The sequence below is a fragment of the Paramisgurnus dabryanus genome, chromosome 4, assembly GCF_030506205.2.
Source record: "Paramisgurnus dabryanus chromosome 4, PD_genome_1.1, whole genome shotgun sequence".
NCBI lineage: Eukaryota > Metazoa > Chordata > Actinopteri > Cypriniformes > Cobitidae > Paramisgurnus > Paramisgurnus dabryanus.
The window spans coordinates 35,573,652-35,597,459 of record NC_133340.1 but is presented as its reverse complement, the minus strand read 5'-3'; the positions used below and the strand labels follow the sequence as shown (position 1 = coordinate 35,597,459).

General features: G+C 35.5%; 3 protein-coding genes and 1 long non-coding RNA gene across 5 annotated transcripts; 2 read left to right on the top strand and 2 right to left on the bottom strand.

Annotated features, from left to right (window-relative positions):
- Positions 1-395: 395 nt before the first annotated feature.
- On the bottom strand, positions 396-2,876 carry LOC135735813 (uncharacterized). Its single transcript, XR_010527704.2, has 4 exons — positions 2,722-2,876; positions 2,127-2,220; positions 1,808-1,908; positions 396-1,691 (listed from the first exon to the last, which is right to left on the bottom strand). It is a non-coding gene; the product is annotated as an uncharacterized lncRNA (long non-coding RNA).
- A 991-nt stretch (positions 2,877-3,867) lies between these two features.
- Positions 3,868-8,780, top strand: LOC135735499 (uncharacterized). Its single transcript, XM_065253924.2, has 4 exons — positions 3,868-4,865; positions 6,187-6,329; positions 6,422-7,197; positions 7,295-8,780. The coding sequence occupies exons 2-4, from the start codon at positions 6,250-6,252 to the stop codon at positions 8,620-8,622; spliced, it is 2,184 nt and encodes a 727-aa protein (XP_065109996.1). The 5' UTR covers positions 3,868-4,865; positions 6,187-6,249; the 3' UTR covers positions 8,623-8,780.
- A 974-nt stretch (positions 8,781-9,754) lies between these two features.
- On the bottom strand, positions 9,755-23,106 carry saraf (store-operated calcium entry-associated regulatory factor). 2 transcript variants are annotated; one of them, XM_065254381.1, is made up of 6 exons: positions 22,859-23,106; positions 21,594-21,772; positions 20,976-21,441; positions 20,642-20,837; positions 10,540-10,640; positions 9,755-10,423 (listed from the first exon to the last, which is right to left on the bottom strand). In XM_065254381.1, the coding sequence occupies exons 1-6, from the start codon at positions 22,926-22,928 to the stop codon at positions 10,398-10,400; spliced, it is 1,038 nt and encodes a 345-aa protein (XP_065110453.1). In that variant the 5' UTR covers positions 22,929-23,106; the 3' UTR covers positions 9,755-10,397. The 2 variants fall into 2 exon arrangements, with proteins under 2 accessions (XP_065110453.1, XP_065110452.1); XM_065254380.1 differs by lacking the exons at positions 9,755-10,423; positions 10,540-10,640 and adding exons at positions 18,475-20,206; positions 20,322-20,422.
- LOC135735498 (uncharacterized) lies at positions 13,448-17,686 on the top strand. The gene is made up of 4 exons (XM_065253922.1): positions 13,448-13,623; positions 14,952-15,094; positions 15,187-15,962; positions 16,060-17,686. The coding sequence occupies exons 2-4, from the start codon at positions 15,015-15,017 to the stop codon at positions 17,388-17,390; spliced, it is 2,187 nt and encodes a 728-aa protein (XP_065109994.1). The 5' UTR covers positions 13,448-13,623; positions 14,952-15,014; the 3' UTR covers positions 17,391-17,686.
- Positions 23,107-23,808: the final 702 nt, after the last annotated feature.

Sequence of the window (23,808 nt, the reverse complement as noted above, 5' to 3'; positions counted from 1 at the left end):
GAATTTAGAATTTACTTAAAATCTCTTTTGTGCCTTTCATTTTTTATAAATATTTCTGTATATAGTTGTTTTCCTCTTTAATAACAAATAATAAATACTTTTTGTGCATTAACTGACTTGGTTAAGAGTATTTCTTCTGAAAAGCAACCTTACTAAAGGTAGCAGACCCTTCTATTCATGCAGGTGGAGTTTTATGCATTAAGAAAAAAAGTATAATTTTATAAATATAAAAAAATTAAGAAATTTTCAGGAGAGCAACAATCCATTTGTAGGGAGGTGTGCAAAAACAACATTAACCCCACCCTATACTCAACACCCATAATGCATCAAATGAACAAACTTTTCCTAAATTAACAACTTTTACTACAGAACAAGACAGTGGTAACAACCAAAAGTTCTCCAAAATAAGTGCTTTATTATCATCAGAACAATAGGAAATAAAGCCATTTAAAAGTTTATTCCTTAAATGACCCTCTCCATACAGTAAGTTTGCATTCTTTCACATCATGTGAGCTATACACTTTAATCATTATAGTACAGTCTTATTTCTAATTATAGCAAAGAACTTGCATGTCATTTAAAGACCATGTGATAGTTTAAAGTAGTGATGGTGAAGTGAACCACAATTTTGCACAATTGCATTAAGATTCATTACTCAAAGTTTTTCAAATCCAAGTTCTACAAGGACCTCTGCTGGTGAAAGTGGGGAAAAGCAATGTCTCCCAAATGTTACCATCTTAAAAGGAAAAAATTATGAATGAAAAGACGAATAAATCCATAAATTAAATACATGACAACCATCTGTTGCATTGCATACTTGTACTAACACAAAACAATAAAGATTTTGTATTGTGAAAGTGGAAATTATGTTTTAAACAAATCAAACACACAAATAGAGGATGTAAATAAATGCAGGTGCAGGCACACAATGTCACACACATCTTATTTATTTTTCAGTTTATTACACTACTATCAAAAACAAAATATGACATGACTGCTGATTGGTGTGCTTTTATCTTATGCATGGCAGTGAACCAGTATGAACAAGACATCCCAGTATAGGCCACTTGATGGAGTTATATGAAAGTTACCCAATTTGGTCACAATTCATTTCAGCAATCAAATTATCAAGGATCATAAATATAAGGCTTCACCACAAAAGCCAAATATATTATCAATTCAATTATCAATCCTCTAAATAAAATAAAACAGAAAAAGAACCACACAAAACAATACAATCCATGGTTAAATCACAATCCAGTAACAACAATAATTTAGCTATTTTCCAGTGAACTGCAGATGATGGGGGGGGCATTTTTATTCTAGAGGGTAGCTGATTGGATACAAATATGGGCCGTATGCTGGCAATTTTTGTCAATATGTGCATTGGTATAATCTATAGATGGTCTTCAATTCAACATTCATTTACAACACATTTTACTTTTGTGTGTCGTCTTTGTGTATTATAATTAAAACCAAACGAAAATGCCATTTGTCATTGGTATCAAGGAGACGCATAATTTTCACTTTAACCTTAGCATGAAAAAACTTGAACTAATGGAGTTCAGATATTACATTTATATGTTTGATTTATTAAATTGAAAAATGTATTTCTCATTTTATTTAAAAGTGGCGCTCTAAGTCCTCTGTACATCTCATCTTCAATCATCTTTTTTTAGTTCCTCCGAAACCTGCATTAAAAAAAACAAACATAATTTTATCAGACCTCTAAATTAAAAATATTTTATTATTATTTTGTTTAGATAAACTTCTGACATCCATAATAGAGTTTGCACTAATAATGTACGTGATGCAGTGCGTGTCCCTGAACTTGTTTTTGGTTTTGGGGAAGGTCTGCTGTTGTAAGAGGGTCCTGTGGTGTAAGATGGTCCCATGTGTGGCTGGCGTCTGAGATCAACCCAAAAAATAAGATTAAGATCTTAATATACAGGACAGCTATTCTAAGATTTTAATCCTTTGACCCAATGCTGCAAAACAGGGCTTCAAATGGTGATTTATGTATTGTGAAGTCAGTAATTTCAATACTATGGTATAAAGTCAGTGGTGCTGATAAAAATGCTCTGCGTAAATGAGTAAACTGATGTTATGTGAAGACATTAACTAACCTCTGATTCCCAAATAAGTATCCCAGAATTGAACCGGCTCCCATTCCAGGCCAGAATATTTATTTTTTTAGGTCCATTCATCAGTCTATAAATACTGAAAGGAAACATTTAGACACAACTCATTCGTAACTTTTATTATTTTTAAATTATAAAGTAAAAGTAAGGCATCAAAAGCTATGAAATGACAGATTGAAGTACAGTATGCATTAAATGTCATGTTCATTTCCTAATCTATGTTTATGTCAATTTATAAATATACAAATGTTCATTGTCAAGTCATTGATTGTTAATCATAACACATTACCTATTTAATTCATAATGTGAAATAAGCACATTTAGAAATTAACATTCCCCAAGATGAATATATCCTATGAAAGCAAGTGACCGACTAGTCAACAACAAATACACGACAAATAAAAGTTATTTTACAATGAAACCACTTGGTATTACACAGTCACTGACACCTAAAAAATACATAAATAAAAAGACCCCATATCAAATGTATATTCTTCTGATTTTGGAGTTTAAACGATAACTGTCAAAGGTATGATATATTTTGTTAGCATATAGTACACAAAGCAAAAGATTTCAATACCTCGCACCGCCAAGGTGAAATCGAGACGTATTGCCTTAGATTGCCTTGTTATTTTCTAACGATCAGATAGTCAAATGTAAATGTTGAACCAGTTTTAAGATTGATCTGCTGCTGCAATGAAATTTGTTGTCTTGTTTTTGGCACTTCTTCTCCTCATTAGCTATTTAGCATCACAAGATCAACATCGCCATCATCTGGTCAGTTTCTGCACATCACCTTTAGAAACCTCAGTAAATCAGAAAATATTTCATTTTTTTTCATGGCACTAACAGGTTTTTTATTCTATTTAATACATTTAAAAATAATAATATCAAATTAGTCACTTAAAATGTTAATGTAACTTCTCTTGCGAAATTAACTATGCTTTTTTATGGTAACCATGATTTTGGTGTATTGATTACCATTGGCAAAACCATGTTTACTGCAGTAACCATGCATGGTTTAACCATGGTTTTTGCAGCACAATCATGGTTATTTTTGGCAACCAGTTTAACTATAGGGACCATGTTTTTAACTGTAGTAAAACTAGTTAATTTTTGTAAGGGTTTGGTGTTGAAATTTAGAAGCTGCAAGAAGAAAGACATTTTTTATACTTTAGATTAAAATAAAAATATTCAGCAACTTTACAGGGCATCAGGAATTATACAAACCCAAATACTGCTGATTCTAATCTAAACCAACATAGTTCAATGGTTTTTTGTGTGTTGCTATGTTTTTGCTATGTGTCCAATTAAATGCATCTTTGTAAAAGTGACAAGTTGTGAATATAGTGCACATGAAATCCTATTAGAAATAGTATTAATCAATAGAAAATTGGCAAAAAGAGAGAAAGTGGTGGCCTTGGAGCTTTTGGTAGGTTTTTTTTTTTTTTTATGGGGAGATCAGGGCATTACAATTCTAGTTCAATTATCTTTAAAAAAATAAATACAATATAATATAGATTATTCATACTGTAGATATTCATTACATTACCCTCTATAAAGTAGGCATATAGCCTATCAGCATCATTGGTATACATGGCAGTCATAATAATCATTGCAATTCAAGTCTTATTTTAAGTTATTGGACGTTGAAAGGCAATACAATAAATCAATGATATTATGATAAATATAAAAAGCACAATATATAGACATAATAAAACATTGATCCCTTTAATCTGTTGCCGTGATTCGTCAACGGCGATGCCATATGAGTCCTGTCAATACTTCACTATAAACACTCACTCATACAAGTGAACGAGGGAGCTGCGCCTTTTCTGGATAAACAATAACGTTTACATTTCTCAACCGATTAAAATGATTTACAATCTTTGTTAACAAAAACAATTTTTCTAATTATTTAATGAAATATATAATTTTAATGGGGAAAAAAATCGTAAACAGGTAGCAACTAAAAGAAGCACTCCTCATATTTATTTCCTCTCTTTGTTGTTTCCATACAGCAAGTTCGTTTAATTTGCGTTTGGTAAATGTAGAAAATATTCTCTAATTGAGCCTGTTATCATGTAAAGCCTATAGATGGCACTATGGTAAATGATACAATTACCCTATATTGAAGACAGTGTACGTCGAGACTGAGTTAAACACGGATTTGTTGAAAGATTTATCAAACAAAACACCAAAGGTAATTTAATCTACATGATGTAAAAAATTAAGGTTCTTTCTTATTGTGATTTTTTTTATATCACATTTTTTGTTTGTCTTGAGCTGCAGATCATAAGTGAACTTTAAATTATATTACATTAGGGATATCTCTGACGTCATCTCGCTTATAAAAACCGATGACGCAACCACAATTCTATTTCTACTTTTGCTCAGCTCGTGCTTAGTTGCGTCTTGCAGACAGAAAATGGAAACTTATTTTTCAAAGCCTTATTTTCTCCAACCAATCGCCAAGGTCGATGACCTGAGCGTTTTTCAATCGGGAAGAATTCCACTTCCTCCCATTTGTGGCAAGGTAAGTACCCATTTAAATTAAATGAGAGATATGTACGTATGTTATGTTTGGTAGCTTAGAAAGTAACAAAATTAGTAAACATATTTTTTAACACTCCTTAGCCGATCAGCCAGGTCGAACATCTTATTCATGCTGACCTGAGCGTTTTTGAACTGGAAAGAACTCCGCTTCCATCAATTAATGCCAAGGTAAGAACAAATTTAAATTTATTTAAATTTATTATACAGAAATTATGTTTGGTAGTTTAGAAAGAAATAAAGATATGCCATAAAAGTTGGTTTCATTGATTTTATGCAAGATAAAAGGCGCATGGAGCACCCTTAGCAACCACCCTTAGAAACGTCAACAACATAAATTATCTTGAATATTTTCTTGCTGTTCGGTCAGGGACTATTTTCCCCAGCGAAATACAGCTTTTAGTGATTGTATTTAATTAAAATTGCTGAAATTTTTAGAAATGTGTTTACAAAAATGTATTTTTAACCAATATATTTTTTGGCCATTTTGTATATTTTTAAATATATTTCAAAAATAAATATATTTCAAAGCATTTATATTCACATCAAAGTGGAAGAAAAACTTTGTTACAAACTCTATATTTTAATTATATATCAGTGCCACTGTTTTGTTACAAGATGCACAGCAGCAATGTGTTATTTGTATGGTATTTTTGTAAAACAACTTAATAGGCTTTATGCCCAGCTGCACTACTTCCTGAACTTCAGCCAGATCCTTGTTTTCTGTCTGCCATTATTGGACAAACTGAATAATACAGGTGTGCCTGACCTCAGTAGTCACAACACACAACAATAATAATCAGACACACCTGGATTAATCAGTTCGTCCAATAATGGCAGACAGGAAACAAGGACCTGGCTGAAGTTCAGGAAGTACAGCTGGGCATAAAGCCTAATAGTCCAGGCTTAATCTAAACTCTATCCGGGAAACCAACCCATAAGGTTTGAAACGGTTAAAACTATGTTCAACTGTAAAAATATACTTTATAAACTTTAAATTTTGACCAGGAAAAAATTATTTTTGCCATATGGGTTATAAAATTAAAAATGTATTTTTTTGCCCTGAAATATTTAGCATATATTTAAACCATTTTTTTTGCTATATTAATTTTTACCCTTCAAATTAGTGTGAAAAAATAGTTTGAGAAGTTTTTTTTAAAAGCCCTTAACCCAATCCTAAATTGAACTATTGTCAATTCTTTCAGAAAACAGCGTGTGGCGCACTTGCAAGTTTTCAGACAGAAATCTTTTGGATTAGTTTATGCAAAAATTGGGACAAATAATGGACAGTATTGTAGTATTTTAATTTTAATAAAAACCACAGGACCCCCCCCCAAATGTATATTTTTGTTCTTTAAAGGGGTCCCTCAATGCTTATAGGAGGTCCGGGACCACCCCAGCCCCTCCTTAATTCGAACACTGCATATACCTGTAGTTACCATATTTATGCATGCTTATATTTTAATTCAGATTTTTGTCATTGTGTGCTCAGGTCCAAGCTCAAAAAGCTTTACACCTGGGAACTCCTTATGGAAAAACCACTTTCCAGTCATCGATGGCACACAATATAACCACCGAGCCTCAGCTACCAGCAGCATGGAGTATTCATGACATCTTCACTGAGGTCCCCAACAAGTATGTTGAATTCTTGTGTACTGAATCTATAGAACAGCAAAGCCAAATGTTTATCTACCAACACCAACATCATAAAAACATTTTCATTTTAGGTCTCGCAAAATCATCAAGAGAACACTTAAAGAAAAGCACATTTCCAAGAGGAACATGTGTCATATGGTTCAGCAGACTGTGGAGTGGGTACGAATGTTGTGCATGGATGTGGTCCTTCCTGCTCTACTTCTCTGCCTGATACAAGAGGACTGCATGAAAAAGGAGGCCCAATTGCACCAAAAGAGGGCTGGCAAGTGTATGCAGATTAACAGTGGTGAGATCTTGAACAGATCCACTGAAGAGGCAAAAATGATTGGGGTGAACATTTTTCTGTGCATGATGGATTGCTTGCGCAGCAAAAATGCATCAGTTCGGTCAGATGCCGAAGGGTCAGCAAGCAGCCAGATGACTTCAGGGAACAGCATCAGCAGGGAGACAATCCATATGTTTACTGCGGATTTAATGAGCTGCGTTTACCAGGAACTTCTTGACAATGACATGGGCAAGGCATATCCTCTCAAATACCTGTGCTCTGAGACCAACACAGAGGCTCAAAACTCCTCACGCTGGGAATTCTACTGGTCCGTGCTTCATCACTTCTTTCAGCAGGCAGCGAAGAACCATGTGGGATCATTCCTGGGATTGCCAGACTTCCTGCTTCAAGATGGCCCCAGCAACATGGAGGAAATCTGGCAAGCATGCGGACTGGAGACAATGACCAACGCAGAAAGAACCTCTCTGAATGTGCTCACCAAAATAGTAACGGACATGGGCATGGATAAAATCAGTGACGCCATTGAAGATCCATTGTGCAGTGCTGAGATTGTTAGGCAAGGTACAGTTGATGTGATTTTATCCCTCTGATATCATTGTGTGTAATTTTTATAGCAAATTGTTTTTGCAATGGTCATTAATCGATGGTTTTGTTTTAGGTGAGAAGTCATTGGCTCAGTATTTTAATGTTGCTACCAGCCGCCGTGAGGAGCCTGAGCGACCAGAAGTTTTGGGAAGTTCACTGAAACCTGCTACACCGGAGCCCGAGAAAGTGTTCAACCCAAGTCCTCAAATTCAGGCAGAATCCCTTAAGACAGCAGAGGATGAACAGCTTAAGGAGATACATGGCAGATCTTCATCTTCTGCGGATGCACTGCTGGATCTTGATAAGGAGCTGGAAGAACTTTTAAGAAGTTCACCTAAGCCTGCTACTCCAGAGCCTACGAAAGTCTTCAGCTCAAGTGCTCCAATCCAAATGGAGCCCCTTAAATCATACAAGGTCTCAGAGCCTAAGAATTTACCTGGGGAATCTTCAGCTCCCACTAGGAAATTGCGTGACGTTGATTTGTTTGAACAGGAGCTGGATGAATTAGAAGGTTGGGAATGCTCAACTAAACTTGGTACTCTAGAGCCAAAATTAGTTGTGCATTTACCTGGTGAATCTTCACTTGATCGGGAGCTGGAAGAACTTTTGAGAAGTTCAAAGTCTGCTACACCAGAGCCTACAAATGTATACAGCTCAAGAGCTAAAATACATGCAGAATCCCCTCCATTAAGAGAGGACATAGAGGTTGAGCATACAAATCCCGCTCCCACTGATTCACCACCACAGCTTGAGGATTCACTTCACCAGTCTCAAGCTCCCACTGGTAAACGCCGTCGGAAGTTAAAGAACAGATGTAAAGGCCCTGTTAGCCAAGGTCGCAGAGAAAAACGGCATCGGGAAGAAACCATGAAAGAGGAAACTTCCTTATTTAGAGCTTCTGAACTGCCAATTGCCAACCCCCAGGGTTTCATTTTGCCACAACAGTTTTTAGGCCGCGTCATTGATGGCCTGCTTACGAAACTTCAATGCACATATAACATCAGTGTTCCTGGGATCTACCTTTATGATGTTATTTTCAGCAAACTGGTGCAAGAACTGGGAAATCTGGCAAGAGTTCATGTTGTTAAAAACATCCAACAGCTGTTTCACAATGAAGATGAGATCGTTCTTCGGATTATAAATGAAGCTCATGCCATTGTGAAAGATAAGGGCTACTTGAGGGCAGCATGGCAGGATCATGAGATGTCAGTAAATTACCTCACAACGGTTGTGTCTGCGGTCATTCTTGACTACACAGTGCTTGGTGGGTGGAATCAGAAGACTGACCAAACTGTAGATTTCGCCATCCCAGTTCATCCAAACCTGACGGTGAAAGAAAAGTGCCGCAACTTCCTGTCACGGATGAGACAGTCCCTACGAAAGGTCTTTTGTTTTAAATGAAGGACCCGAGAAGGAGAACAGTATTAAGTTTTCTAAACCTCCTCTTTACTTAGAATTTAGAATTTACTTAGAATCTCTTTTGTGCATTTAATTTTTAGTAAATATTTCTGTATATAGTTGTTTTCCTCTTTAATAACAAATAATAAATACTTTTTGTGCATTAACTGACTTGGTAAAGAGACCTCCTCTTTACTTAGAATTTAGAATTTACTTAAAATCTCTTTTGTGCCTTTCATTTTTTATAAATATTTCTGTATATAGTTGCTTTCCTGTTTAATAACAAATAATAAATACTTTTTTGTGCATTAACTGACTTGATTAAGAGTATTTCTTCTGAAAAGCGACCTTCCTAAAGGTAGCAGACCCTTCTATTCATGCAGGTGGAGTTTTATGCATTAAGAAAAAAAGTATAATTTTATCAATATAAAAAATTAAGAAATTTTCAGGAGAGCAACAATCCATTTGTAGGGAGGTGTGCAAAAACAACATTAACCCCACCCTATACTCAACACCCATAATGCATCAAATGAACAAACTTTTCCTAAATTAACAACTTTTACTACAGAACAAGCCAGTGGTAACAACCAAAAGTTCTCCAAAATAAGTGCATTATAATCAGAACAATAGGAAGTAAAGCCATTTAACATTTTATTCCTTAAATGACCCTCTCCATACAGTAAGTTTGCATTCTTTCACATAATGTGAGCTATACACTTTAATCATTATAGTACAGTCTTATTTCTAATTATAGCAAAGAACTTGCATGTCATTTAAAGACCATGTGATAGTTTAAAGTAGTGATGGTGAAGTGAACCAGAATTTTTTTGCACAATTGCATTAAGATTCATTACTCAAAGTTTTTCAAATCCAAGTTCTACAAGGACCTCTGCTGGTGAAAGTGGGGAAAAGCAATGTCTCCCAAATGTTTCACAACCATCTTAAAAGGAAAAAATTATGAATGAAAAGATGAATAAATCCATAAATTAAATACATGACAACCATCTGTTCCATTGCATACTTGTACTAACACAAAACAATAAAGATTTTGTATTGTGAAAGTGGAAATTATGTTTTAAACAAATCAAACACACAAATAGAGGATGTAAATAAATGCAGGTGCAGGCACACAATGTCACACACATCTTATTTATTTTTCAGTTTATTACACTACTATCTAAAACAAAATATGACATGACAAATATATTATCAATTCAATTATCAATCCGATAAACCCTTGTAATAAAACAGAAAAAGAACCACACAAAACAATACACCTTGTGTGAAATGGAAAAATATATATATATTTTTTGGTGTCACAGTTAAGATCACTAGTTTGAATAGTCAACGGCTTTGGTTAAATCACAATCCAGTAACAACAATAATTTTGCTATTTCCAGTGAACTGCAGATGATGGGTGGGCATTTTTATTCGAGAGGGTAGCTGATTGGATACAAATATGGGCCATATGCTGGCAATTATTGTTAATATGTGCATTGGTATAATCTATAGATGGTCTTCAATTCACCATTCATTTACAACACATTTTACTTTTGTGTGTCGTCTTTGAAAAACAAAAGAAAATGCCATTTGTCCTTGGTGTCAAGTAGACGCATAATTTTTCACTTTAACCTTAGCATGAAAAAACTCGAAACAAACTTATCAGGTTCGAACACATCAATTTTGACATTTATATGTTTGATTTATTAAATTGAAAAATTTATTTTTCATTTTATTTAAAAGTGGCGCTCTAAGTCCTCTGTACATCTCATCTTCAATCATCTTTTTTTAGTTCCTCCGAAACCTGCATTAAAAAAAACAAACATAATTTTATCAGACCTCTAAATTAAAAATATTTTATTATTATTTTGTTTAGATAAACTTCTGACATCCATAATAGAGTTTGCACTAATAATGTACCTGATGCAGTGTGTGTCCCTGAACTTGTTTTTGGTTTTGGGGAAGGTCTGCTGTTGTAAGAGGGTCCTGTGGTGTAAGATGGTCCCATGTGTGGCTGGCGTCTCAGATCAACCCAAAAAATAAGATTAAGATCTTAATATACAGGACAGCTATTCTAAGATTTTAATCCTTTGACCCAATGCTGCAAAACAGGGCTTCAAATGGTGATTTATGTATTGTGAAGTCAGTAATTTCAATACTATGGTTTAAAGTCAGTGGTGCTGATAAAAATGCTCTGCGTAAATGAGTAAACTGATGTTATGTGAAGACATTAACTAACCTCTGATTCCCAAATAAGTATCCCAGAATTGAACCGGCTCCCATTCCAGGCCAGAATATTTATTTTTTTAGGTCCATTCATCAGTCTATAAATACTGAAAGGAAACATTTAGACACAACTCATTCGTAACTTTTATTATTTTTAAATTATAAAGTAAAAGTAAGGCATCAAAAGCTATGAAATGACAGATTGAAGTACAGTATGCATTAAATGTCATGTTCATTTCCTAATCTATGTTTATGTCAATTTATAAATATACAAATGTTCATTGTCAAGTCATTGATTGTTAATCATAACACATTACCTATGTTAATTCATAATGTGAAATATGCACATTTAGAAATTAACATTCCCCAAGATGAATAAATCCTATGAAAGCAAGTGACCGACTAGTCAACAACAAATACACGACAAATAAAAGTTATTTAACAATGAAACCACTTGGTATTACACAGTCACTGACACCTAAAAAATACATAAATAAAAAGACCCCATATTAAATGTATATTCTTCTGATTTTGGAGTTGAAACGATAACTGTCAAAGGTATGATATATTTTGTTAGCATATAGTACACAAAGCAAAAGATTTCAATACCTCGCACCGCCAAGGTGAAATCGAGACGTATTGCCTTAGATTGCCTTGTTATTTTCTAACGATCAGATAGTCAAATGTAAATGTTGATCCAGTTTTAAGGTTGATCTGCTGCTGCAATGAAATTTGTTGTCTTGTTGTTGACACTTCTTCTCCTCATTAGCTATTTGGCATCACAAGATCAACGTCGCCATCATCTGGTCAGTTTCTGCACATCACCTTTAGAAACCTCAGTAAATCAGAAAATATTTCATTTTTTTTCATGGCACTAACAGGTTTTTTATTCTATTTAATACATTTAAAAATAATAATATCAAATTAGTCACTTAAAATGTTAATGTAACTTCTCTTGCGAAATTAACTATGCTTTTTTATGGTAACCATGATTTTGGTGTATTGATTACCATTGGCAAAACAATGTTTACTGCAGTAACCACGCATGGTTTAACCATGGTTTTTGCAGCACAATCATGGTTATTTTTGGCAACCAGTTTAACTATAGGGACCATGTTTTTAACTGTAGTAAAACTAGTTAATTTTTGTAAGGGTTTGGTGTTGAAATTTAGAAGCTGCAAGAAGAAATACATTTTTTATACTTTAGATTAAAATAAAAATATTCAGCAACTTTACAGGGCATCAGGAATTATACAAACCCAAATACTGCTGATTCTAATCTAAACCAACATAGTTCAATGGTTTTTTGTGTGTTGCTATGTTTTTGCTATGTGTCCAATTAAATGCATCTTTGTAAAAGTGACAAGTTGTGAACATAGTGCACATGAAATCCTATTAGAAATAGTATTACTATTAATCAATAGAAAATTGGCAAAAAGAGAGAAAGTGGTGGCCTTGGAGCTTTTTGTAGGTTTTTTTTTTTTTTTTTGATGGGGAGATCAGGGCATTACAATTCTAGTTCAATTATCTTTAAAAAAATAAATACAATATAATATAGATTATTCATACTGTAGATATTCATTACATTACCCTCTATAAAGTAGGCATATAGCCTATCAGCATCATTGGTATACATGGCAGTCATAATAATCATTGCAATTCAAGTCTTATTTTAAGTTATTGGACGTTGAAAGGCAATACAATAAATCAATGATATTATGATAAATATAAAAAGCACAATATATAGACATAATAAAACATAGATCGCGCATTGATCCCTTTGATCTGTTGCTGTGATTCGTCAACGGCGCTGCCATATGAGTCCTGTCAATACTGCACTATAAACACTCATACAAGTGAACGAGGGAGCTGCGCCTTTTCTGGATAAACAATAACGTTTAAATTTCTCAACCGATTAAAATGATTTACAATCTTTGTTAACAAAAACAATTGTTTCTAATTATTTAATGAAAATATATAATTTTAATGGGGGGAAAAAACCGTAAACAGGTAGCAACTAAAAGAAGCACTCCTCATATTTATTTCCTCTCTTTGTTGTTTCCATACAGCAAGTTCGTTTAATTTGCTTTTGGCAAATGTAGAAAATATTCTCTAATTGAGCCTGTTATCATGTAAAGCCTATAGATGGCACTATGGTAAATGATACAATTACCCTATATTGAAGACAGTGTACGTCGAGGCTGTGTTAAACACGGATTTGTTGAAAGATTTATCAAACAAAACACCAAAGGTAATTTAATCTACATGATATAAAAAATGAAGGTTCTTTCTTATTGTGAATTTTTTTATATCACATTTTTTGTTTGTCTTGAGCTGCAGATCATAAGTGAACTTTAAATTATATTACATTAGGGATATCTCTGACGTCATCTCGCTTATAAAAACCGATGACGCAACCACAATTCTATTTCTACTTTTGCTCAGCTCGTGCTTAGTTGCGTCTTGCAGACAGAAAATGGAAAAATATTTTTCAAAGCCTTATTTTCTCCAACCAATCGCCAAGGTCGATGACCTGGGCGTTTTTCAATCGGGAAGAATTCCACTTCCTCCCATTTGTGGCAAGGTAAGTAGCCTACCCATTTAAATTAAATGAGAGATATGTACGTATGTTATGTTTGGTAGCTTAGAAAGTAACAAAATTAGTAAACATATTTTTTTAACACTCCTTAGCCGATCAGCCAGGTCGAACATCTTATTCATGCTGACCTGAGCGTTTTTGAACTGGAAAGAACTCCGCTTCCATCAATTAATGCCAAGGTAAGAACAAATTTAAATTTATTTAAATTTATTATACAGAAATTATGTTTGGTAGTTTAGAAAGAAATAAAGATATGCCATAAAAGTTGGTTTCATTGATTTTATGCAAGATAAAAGGCATGGAGCACCCTTAGCAACCACCCTTAGAAACGTCAACAACATAAATTATCTTGAATATTTTCTTGCTGTTCGGTCAGGGACTATTTTCCCCAGCGAAATACAGCTTTTAGTGATTGTATTTAATTAAAATTGCTGACATTTTTAGAAATGTGTTTACAAAAATGTATTTTTAACCAATATATTTTTTGGCCATTTTGTATATTTTTAAATATATTTCAAAAATAAATATATTTCAAAGCATTTATATTCACATCAAAGTGGAAGAAAAACTTTGTTACAAACTCTATATTGTAATTATATATCAGTGCCACTGTTTTGTTACAAGATGCACAGCAGCAATGTGTTATTTGTATGGTATTTTTGTAAAACAACTTAATAGGCTTTATGCCCAGCTGCACTACTTCCTGAACTTCAGCCAGATCCTTGTTTTCTGTCTGCCATTATTGGACAAACTGAATAATACAGGTGTGCCTGACCTCAGTAGTCACAACACACAACAATAATAATTAGACACACCTGGATTAATCAGTTCGTCCAATAATGTCAGACAGGAAACAAGGAGCTTGCTGAAGTTCATGAAGTAGTGCAGCTGGGCATAAAGCCTAATAGTCCAGGCTTAATCTAAACTCTATCCGGGAAACCAACCCATAAGGTTTGAAACGGTTAAAACTATATTCAACTGTAAAAATATACTTTATAAACTTTTATATTTTGACCAGGAAAAAATATTTTTTGCCATATGGGTTGTAAAATTAGAAATGTATTTTTTGCCCTGAAATATTTAGCATATATTTAAACCATTTTTTTTTTTTTGCTATATTAATTTTTACCTTTCAAATTAGTGTGAAAAAATAGTTTGAGAAGTTTTTTTTAAAAGCCCTTAACCCAATCCTAAATTGAACTATTGTCAATTCTTTCAGAAAACAGCGTGTGGCGCACTTGTAAGTTTTCAGACAGAAATCTTTTGGATTAGTTTATGCAAAAATTGGGACAAATAATGGACAGTATTGTAGTATTTTAATTTTAATAAAAACCACAGGACCCCCCCCAAATGTATATTTTTGTTCTTTAAAGGGGTCCCTCAATGCTTATAGGAGGTCCGGGACCACCCCAGCCCCTCCTTAATTCGAACACTGCATATACCTGTAGTTACCATATTTATGCATGCTTGTATATTTTAATTCAGATTTTTGTCATTGTGTGCTCAGGTCCAAGCTCAAAAAGCTTTACACCTGGGAACTCCTTATGGAAAAACCACTTTCCAGTCATCGATGGCACACAATATAACCACCGAGCCTCAGCTACCAGCAGCATGGAGTATTCATGACATCTTCACTGAGGTCCCCAACAAGTATGTTGAATTCTTGTGTACTGAATCTTTAGAACAGCAAAGCCATATGTTTATCTACAGACACCAACATCATAAAAACATTTTCATTTTAGGTCTCGCAAAATCATCAAGAGAACACTTAAAGAAAAGCACATTTCCAAGAGGAACATGTGTCATATGGTTCAGCAGACTGTGGAGTGGGTACGAATGTTGTGCATGGATGTGGTCCTTCCTGCTCTACTTCTCTGCCTGATACAAGAGGACTGCATGAAAAAGGAGGCCCAATTGCACCAAAAGAGGGCTGGCAAGTGTATGCAGATTAACAGTGGTGAGATCTTGAACAGATCCACTGAAGAGGCAAAAATGATTGGAGTGAACATTTTTCTGTGCATGATGGATTGCTTGCACAGCAAAAATGCATCAGTTCGGTCAGATGCCGAAGGGTCAGCAAGCAGCCAGATGACTTCAGGGAACCGCATCAGCAGGGAGACGATCCATATGTTTACTGCGGATTTAATGAGCTGTGTTTACCAGGAACTTCTTGACAATGACATGGGCAAGGCATATCCTCTCAAATACCTGTGCTCTGAGACCAACACAGAGGCTCAAAACTCCTCTCGCTGGGAATTCTACTGGTCCGTGCTTCATCACTTCTTTCAGCAGGCAGCGAAGAACCATGTGGGATCATTCCTGGGATTGCCAGACATCCTGCTTCAAGATGGCCCCAGCAACATGGAGGAAATCTGGCAAGCATGCGGACTGGAGACAATGACCAACGCAGAAAGAACCTCTCTGAATGTGCTCACCAAAATAGTAACGGACATCGGCATGGATAAAATCAGTGATGCCATTAAAGATCCATTGTGCAGTGCTGAGATTGTTAGGCAAGGTACAGTTGATGTGATTTTATCCCTCTGATATCATTGTGTGTAATTTTTATAGCAAATTGTTTTTGCAATGGTCATTAATTGATGATTTTGTTTTAGGTGAGAAGTCATTGGCTCAGTATTTTAATGTTGCTACCAGCCGCCGTGAGGAGCCTGAGCGACCAGAAGTTTTGGGAAGTTCACTGAAACCTGCTACCCCGGAGCCCGAGAACGTGTTCAACCCAAGTCCTGAAATTCAGGCAGAATCCCTTAAGACAGCAGAGGATGAACAGCTTAAGGAGATACATGGCAGATCTTCATCTTCTGCGGATGCGCTGCTGGATCTTGACAAGGAGCTGGAAGAACTTTTAAGAAGTTCACCTAAGCCTGCTACTCCAGAGCCTACGAAAGTCTTCAGCTCAAGTGCTCCAATCCAACTGGAGCCCCTTAAATCATACAAGGTCTCAGAGCCTAAGAATTTACCTGGGGAATCTTCAGCTCCCACTAGGAAATTGCTCGACATTGATGATTTGTTTGAACAGGAGCTGGATGAATTAGAAGGTTGGGGATGCTCAACTAAGCTTGGTACTCCAGAGCCAAAATTAGTTGTGCATTTACCTGGTGAATCTTCACTTGATCGGGAGCTGGAAGAACTTTTGAGAAGTTCAAAGTCTGCTACACCAGAGCCTACAAATGTAAACAGCTTAAGAGCTAAAATACATGCAGAATCCCCTCCATCAAGAGAGGACATAGAGGTTGAGCATACAAATCCCGCTCCCACTGATTCACCACCACAGCTTGAGGATTCACTTCACCAGTCTCAAGCTCCCACTGGTAAACGCCGTCGGAAGTTAAAGAACAGATGTAAAGGCCCTGTTAGCCAAGGTCGCAGAGAAAAACGGCATCGGGAAGAAACCATGAAAGAGGAAACTTCCTTATTTAGAGCTTCTGAACTGCCAATTGCCAAACCCCAGGGTTTCATTTTGCCACAACAGTTTTTAGGCCGCGTCATTGATGGCCTGCTTACGAAACTTCAATGCACATATAACATCAGTGTTCCTGGGATCTACCTTTATGATGTTATTTTCAGCAAACTGGTGCAAGAACTGGGAAATTTGGCAAGAGTTCATGTTGTTAAAAACATCCAACAGCTGTTTCACAATGAGGATGAGATCGTTCTTCGGATTATAAATGAAGCTCATGCCATTGTGAAAGATAAGGGCTACTTGAGGGCAGCATGGCAGGATCATGAGATGTCAGTAAATTACCTCACAACGGTTGTGTCTGCGGTCATTCTTGACTACACAGTGCTTGGTGGGTGGAATCAGAAGACTGACCAAACTGAAGATTTCGCCATCCCAGTTCATCCAAACCTGACGGTGAAAGAAAAGTGCCGCAACTTCCTGTCACGGATGAGACAGTCCCTACGAAAGGTCTTTTGTTTTAAATGAAGGACCCGAGAAGGAGAACAGTATTAAGTTTTCTAAACCTCCTCTTTACTTAGAATTTACTTAGAATCTCTTTTGTGCATTTAATTTTTAGTAAATATTTCTGTATATAGTTGTTTTCCTCTTTAATAACAAATAATAAATACTTTTTGTGCATTAACTGACTTGGTAAAGAGACCTCCTCTTTACTTAGAATTTACTTAAAATCTCTTTTTTTGCCTTTCATTTTTTATCAATATTTCTGTATATAGTTGTTTTCCTCTTTAATAACAAATAATAAATACTTTTTTGTGCATTAACTGACTTGGTTAAGAGTATTTCTTTTGAAAAGCGACCTTCCTAAAGGTAGCAGACCCTTCTATTCATGCAGGTGGAGTTTTATGCATTAAGAAAAAAAGTATAATTTTATAAATATAAAAAAATTAAGACATTTTCAGGAGAGCAACAATCCATTTGTAGGGAGGTGTGCAAAAACAACATTAACCCCACCCTATACTCAACACCCATAATGCATCAAATGAACAAACTTTTCCTAAATTAACAACTTTTACTACAGAACAAGACAGTGGTAACAACCAAAAGTTCTCCAAAATAAGTGCATTATAATCAGAACAAAAGGAAGTAAAGCCATTTAAAAGTTTATTCCTTAAATGACCCTCTCCATACAGTAAGTTTGCATTCTTTCACATAATGTGAGCTATACACTTTAATCATTATAGTACAGTCTTATTTCTAATTATAGCAAAGAACTTGCATGTCATTTAAAGACCATGTGATAGTTTAAAGTAGTGATGGTGAAGTGAACCAGAATTTTTTTGCACAATTGCATTAAGATTCATTACTCAAAGTTTTTCAAATCCAAGTTCTACAAGGACCTCTGCTGGTGAAAGTGGGGAAAAGCAATGTCTCCCAAATGTTTCACAACCATCTTAAAAGGAAAAAATTATGAACGAAAAGATGAATAAATCCATATATTAAATACATGACAACCATCTGTTCCATTGCATACTTATACTAAGACAAAACAATAAAGATTTTGTATTGTGAAAGTGGAAATTATGTTTTAAACAAATCAAACACACAAATAGAGGATGTAAATAAATGCAGGTGCACGCACACAATGTCACACACATCTTATTTATTTTTCAGTTTATTACACTACTATCAAAAACAAAATATGAAATATGACATGACGGCTGATTGGTGCACTTTTATCTTGCGCACGGCAGTTAACCGATATGAAAGGGATATCCCAGTATAGGCCACTTGATGGAGTTATATGAAAGTTACCCAAAGCATTGGTCACAATTCATTTCAGCAATCAAATTATCAAGGATCATAAATATAAGGCTTCACCACAAAAGCCAAATATATTATCAATTCAATTATCAATCCTCTAAATAAAATAAAACAGAAAAAGAACCACACAAAACAATACAATCCATGGTTAAATCACAATCCAGTAACAACAATAATTTTGCTATTTTCCAGTGAACTGCAGATGATGGGGGGGCATTTTTATTCTAGAGCAGGGGTTCTCAAAGTCCGGACTCCGGTCCGGATCCGGACCCGACGGCAACTTGATCCGGACCCGCGTCCACTTCATATTACAAGTGCATTAATAATTTCTATGTGATTGATTAAATGTGTGCATTTGCTAATTCACAATTGCATATTAAACTTGTAAACCATTCGTTTAGTTTTTTCTTCTTTTTAGATTTAAGAGTATTCCTGGTCCGAAAATAAAACGAGTTATTTAAAAATTTCCTGTGTGACGCTGTAGCCATCACACCCAGATATTATGTACAGCTACTTCATGTACTACGGCTTTTGATCAGTCCTTACCAATCACTGTTGGTTTGAGTCGTTTAAAACATGCATTTAAAAAAGCAACACTCGTCAAACATAATCTTATACATATTCTTTATTATCATGAAAATACCTGAAAAGGTTTGAAAAACAGCAATATAAATATATCCTTAAGACATTTCCTGAATCTCCGTGTCTGGTTCTTCGTCTGCAGCACATATTAAGTTTCTGCCCAAGAGCGCCCCCTGGCTTTTGGATGTAGCGGCATTTCACCTTTATTCATTGAGAAGCATGCATCATCAGCCAATTTATAGGTGCACCCCTAATTTTGGTCAGTGTCTCTGCCTACCAACCACACTTTTTTGCCATGGTTTATGCATCTGATGGAGAACAAACTGTGCCATTTCTCTAATTAGGTTGCTCTGTATTTTGCACCTGGTTACTTTTGGCATATTTCTTGTGTTTATTTTAAAAAATTTTTTTACTTTAAATGCAAAATACACTTATGTTTTTCCCAAACTATTTGTGTTGATTTGTTATATAAACAAATGATTTACATAAAGTTTTTCCGGACCTATGAAAATTATGGGAATTCAGATTTGGACCTTTGAATGTAAACTTTGAGAACCCCTGTTCTAGAGGGTAGCTGATTGGATACAAATATGGGCCGTATGCTGGCAATTTTTGTCAATATGTGCATCTATAGATGGTCTTCAATTCAACATTAATTTACAACACATTTTACTTTTGTGTGCCGTCTTTGTGTATTATAATTAAAAGTCAGTAAATAAAACCAAACGAAAATGCCATTTGTCATTGGTGTCAAGGAGACGCATAATTTTTCACTTTAACCTTAGCATGAAAAAACTTGAACTAATCGAGTTCAGATATTACATTTATATGTTTGATTTATTAAATTGAAAAATTTATTTCTCATTTTATTTAAAAGTGGCGCTCTAAGTCCTCTGTACATCTCATCTTCAATCATCTTTTTTTAGTTCCACCGAAACCTGCATCAAAAAAACAAACATAATTTTATCAGACCTCTAAATTAAAAATATTTTATTATTATTTTGTTTGGATAAACTTCTGACATCCATAATAGAGTTTGCACTAATAATGTACCTGATGCAGTGCGTGTCCCTGAGCTTGTTTTTGGTTTTGGGGAAGGTCTGCTGTTGTAAGAGGGTCCTGTGGTGTAAGATGGTCCCATGTGTGGCTGGCGTCTGAGATCAACCCAAAAAAATAAGATTAAGATCTTAATATACAGGACAGCTATTCTAAGATTTTAATCCTTTGACCCAATGCTGCAAAACAGGGCTTCAAATGGTGATTTATGTATTGTGAAGTCAGTAATTTCAATACTATGGTTTAAAGTCAGTGGTGCTGATAAAAATGCTCTGCGTAAATGAGTAAACTGATGTTATGTGAAGACATTAACTAACCTCTGATTCCCAAATAAGTATCCCAGAATTGAACCGGCTCCCATTCCAGGCCAGAATCCACCACCACCACCTACACCACCTCCAGTTCGTCGTCCACCGTTGAAACCAGTCCAAGAATCCGTCTGAGGTCTGGTGTATTCGTCAGAAAAGCCATAGCTAGGGCCAGGACCAGGGGCTGGGCCAGAGTTGGTCTGGTCTGCAAAGCGAATCCACAAACAAGCAAAAAACATGATAGATGATTTCAGTGTGACACCATCTGTTTAACAAATACACATTTCACCTTATGCTCTGAACCTGGAATGTTTGCTGGGATCTTTCCTTATTTTTATATTACCTGTGTAATAATCAGGCTTAAATCCAGGAGGAGGTGGTCCCGCACCATGGCTGTTATCCCACGCCCCGCCAAAATCTTGAGAGCCATCGCGGGGAAAACCTTGATGGCCTTGAGTAGGACTGCATAGAAACATCTTGTACACACCGTAAGCCAACAGCAAAAAGAAACCTAACACTATAAACCCGCTCACTCCATCACCATCAGACTGCTTATACTGGCCTCCACTCTGGTGAGGTTTATGATCAGAAAAGCCTTGGAAAAAGTTAGAGGCAAAGCCTGAAAAGCCAGATGAGCCTTGGGAGTCACGACCCTGCTGTTGCTTCCCTTCTGCCGTGAGCTCCAATGTGTATTCCAGACCGCACGAACCCTTCAGCACATATGCGTCATTGGGACTGGTGTAACCCTCACAGGAGACCTCCACACGGCCAAACCTGTACCAGTTGTCCATGTCGGCTTTACACTCCCACTACAAAGATAGGAAAAGACCAGTTAAGAGATTGACATTTATGCATTTGCCAGATTCAAAGCGACATTCTGTGCCTTCAAGCTACATTTTATCAGCATGTGTGTTCCCTGAATGATTTTGATAAGATCAGAAGTGGGCAGATAGGGGTTTACCTGAACGTCTATGCCATCCCATCCTTTGTTGTAACACTGGACCACATCCATTACGAATGATCCACAGCCAGCAGATCCCCCAATACACTGAAGCTGGAGAACAGGACTGGAGCGACGTGCAGTGGTGTATCGACCTCTGTGAAGGGTGAGCACCTGAACATCCCGCAGTAACACAGCATCTGTTGAAGCATTGGAAGATAAACAGCTGAAAACTATAATCAAATTGCACGGTTACTTAAAGCAGTGGTTCTCAAACTGGGGGTCGTGGCTGCAAAATTGTGCCAGGGGCAAGGGGGCCCAAGTTTTATAACATTTGAGAAAAAATATTAATTCATTATACATTTTGTGTAATTAAATCTCAATAAAATAAGGCTACTAACCAACAGAACTACATTGTATCATTTAAATGAAATTTTAAGTTTTAGAATGTTTTATATCATACATTTTCTTTGGGGGGCCCACAAAGGGATGCACCGTACACAAGGGTGGAGAACCACTGACTTAAAGGGATAGTTCACCCAAAAATTTAATTTCTGTCATTATTTACTCATCCTCGCGTTGTTCCAAATCTGTATAAATTTCTTTCTTCTCCTAAACAAAAAAGAAGATATTCTGTGCAATGTTTGTAACCAAACTGGTTTGGGGCACTGTTGACTTCCATAGTTTTTTGTTTTCCTACAATGGAAAACAATGGTGCTCCTGCTTACTGCTTGATTACAGGTACTTTCATTTGTGTTCAGCGGTACAATGAAATTTAAACATGTTAGTAACAACTTGAGGATGAGTAAATGATGACAGAATTTTTTTTTTTTTGATAAACCATTCTTTTAACAGATGGATAATCAAACCATCTTCAGTAAAACTAGTTACATTTGGCAGACTTGATGCAGATTTTTTCCATAATCATGTTATAATCATGATTATCATGGTAAATTCATAAAATATTCTGACACTTTCTATTATAATATTAGCCACACCCCCAAATGTTTGCTTTCACAAAAAGCTCCGGAAGTCCACCACCACGTAAAATATCTATAAAGACAATCAATTAAAATTAAAGAAAATAAACTTTGTATTTCTTTATATGTTGACAAGATCAACCACAGGTGCACATTAGTGTCATACATATGGCAAAAAAAATTAAAAAATAAACAAAAAGCAAAGAATTGATAACGGGTCATATAACTTAACGTTACAGTAATGACTCCGCTGTACGGAGTTTTTTGACTGTATTAGGATTAGGTTTAGTATAAAAGATAACTTACCATCATTCCAGCAGCTGATGATATGAGGCATCAGTAATAAGTGCAGTAATAAAATTCCAGTGTTCTTCATTTTCCTCGATATGATGGGAAAAACTTTCGTGATCCTTGGGTTTGAAGGGTGAACTGTGTAAATGTCGGTATGTACGTGGCTTTTAGATGTCAGGTAATTTCTGATGTAAACAGCATGAAATTGACAGTTCAACGCAGCATCATTGTTATCATACTTCCGCTTCCGTGTTATAGATCAGTGGTGTTGTTGCCCCTGTGAGTTGCAGCGCTGCGCAGACCGACCAGGGTTATGACTTTAAAGTATCGCGAGAGCGATTCGCCAATCGTTCTAACAGCACTCTGATGTCATATCCCGATCGGTCTGCGCATCACTGCGTCAAAACGTGAATAAAGACAGTGGAGTTCTATTACTATGGATCTAGCGATGAAAATCCTGACCTTAGTAAAAACAGCGTAGGGGTGTGTTGTAAGGTATTTATAAGTATACTGAACCAACTGGTTTAAGTGTTTTTTAGGTCTGTTTGAGCTTGAGAATCAATGTATAGTAGTAGGCATACAAAAGTGTTAGGTTTAATTTTTGCTTGTAAATATATCGTTCTTATTGTGATCTTAGCCAACGATTATGACTAAAAACCCTGCCAATTGGGCAGACTATCCTTGAAGGACATGTTTTGCAAAGTTTCACATTATCGCCATCTACTGGATCTACTGGACAGGAACATGACATTACATGTAATTGAGCTTTAATTCATAACGCAATGATGACAAAATATTCATTTTTTTCATTCAATACATTTTAAGTATAGTTAGTACTCTAGATTTAAATATTTAAATGAATCAATAACATCTTAATATATTGAATATTATATAACAATATGATATTTTAGCATATTTCAAATTGCTTAAATTGTTAACCAATTAATGTGTAATTCATTCACTCA

Bases quoted from the DNA above. Each gene is read 5' to 3' on its own strand.
- LOC135735499 (XM_065253924.2), top strand. From the start codon at position 6,250: ATGGCACACAATATAACCACCGAGCCTCAGCTACCAGCAGCATGGAGT. The intron at 6,330-6,421 runs GTATGTTGAATT...TTTTCATTTTAG, and splicing joins TTCACTGAGGTCCCCAACAA to GTCTCGCAAAATCATCAAGA. The intron at 7,198-7,294 runs GTACAGTTGATG...GTTTTGTTTTAG, and splicing joins TGCTGAGATTGTTAGGCAAG to GTGAGAAGTCATTGGCTCAG.
- LOC135735498 (XM_065253922.1), top strand. From the start codon at position 15,015: ATGGCACACAATATAACCACCGAGCCTCAGCTACCAGCAGCATGGAGT. The intron at 15,095-15,186 runs GTATGTTGAATT...TTTTCATTTTAG, and splicing joins TTCACTGAGGTCCCCAACAA to GTCTCGCAAAATCATCAAGA. The intron at 15,963-16,059 runs GTACAGTTGATG...ATTTTGTTTTAG, and splicing joins TGCTGAGATTGTTAGGCAAG to GTGAGAAGTCATTGGCTCAG.
- saraf (XM_065254381.1), bottom strand. From the start codon at position 22,928: ATGAAGAACACTGGAATTTTATTACTGCACTTATTACTGATGCCTCAT. The intron at 20,838-20,975 runs GTAATATAAAAA...TTCGCTTTGCAG, and splicing joins TAAGCCTGATTATTACACAG to ACCAGACCAACTCTGGCCCA. The intron at 10,424-10,539 runs GTACATTATTAG...TTTTTAATGCAG, and splicing joins AGGGACACACACTGCATCAG to GTTTCGGAGGAACTAAAAAA.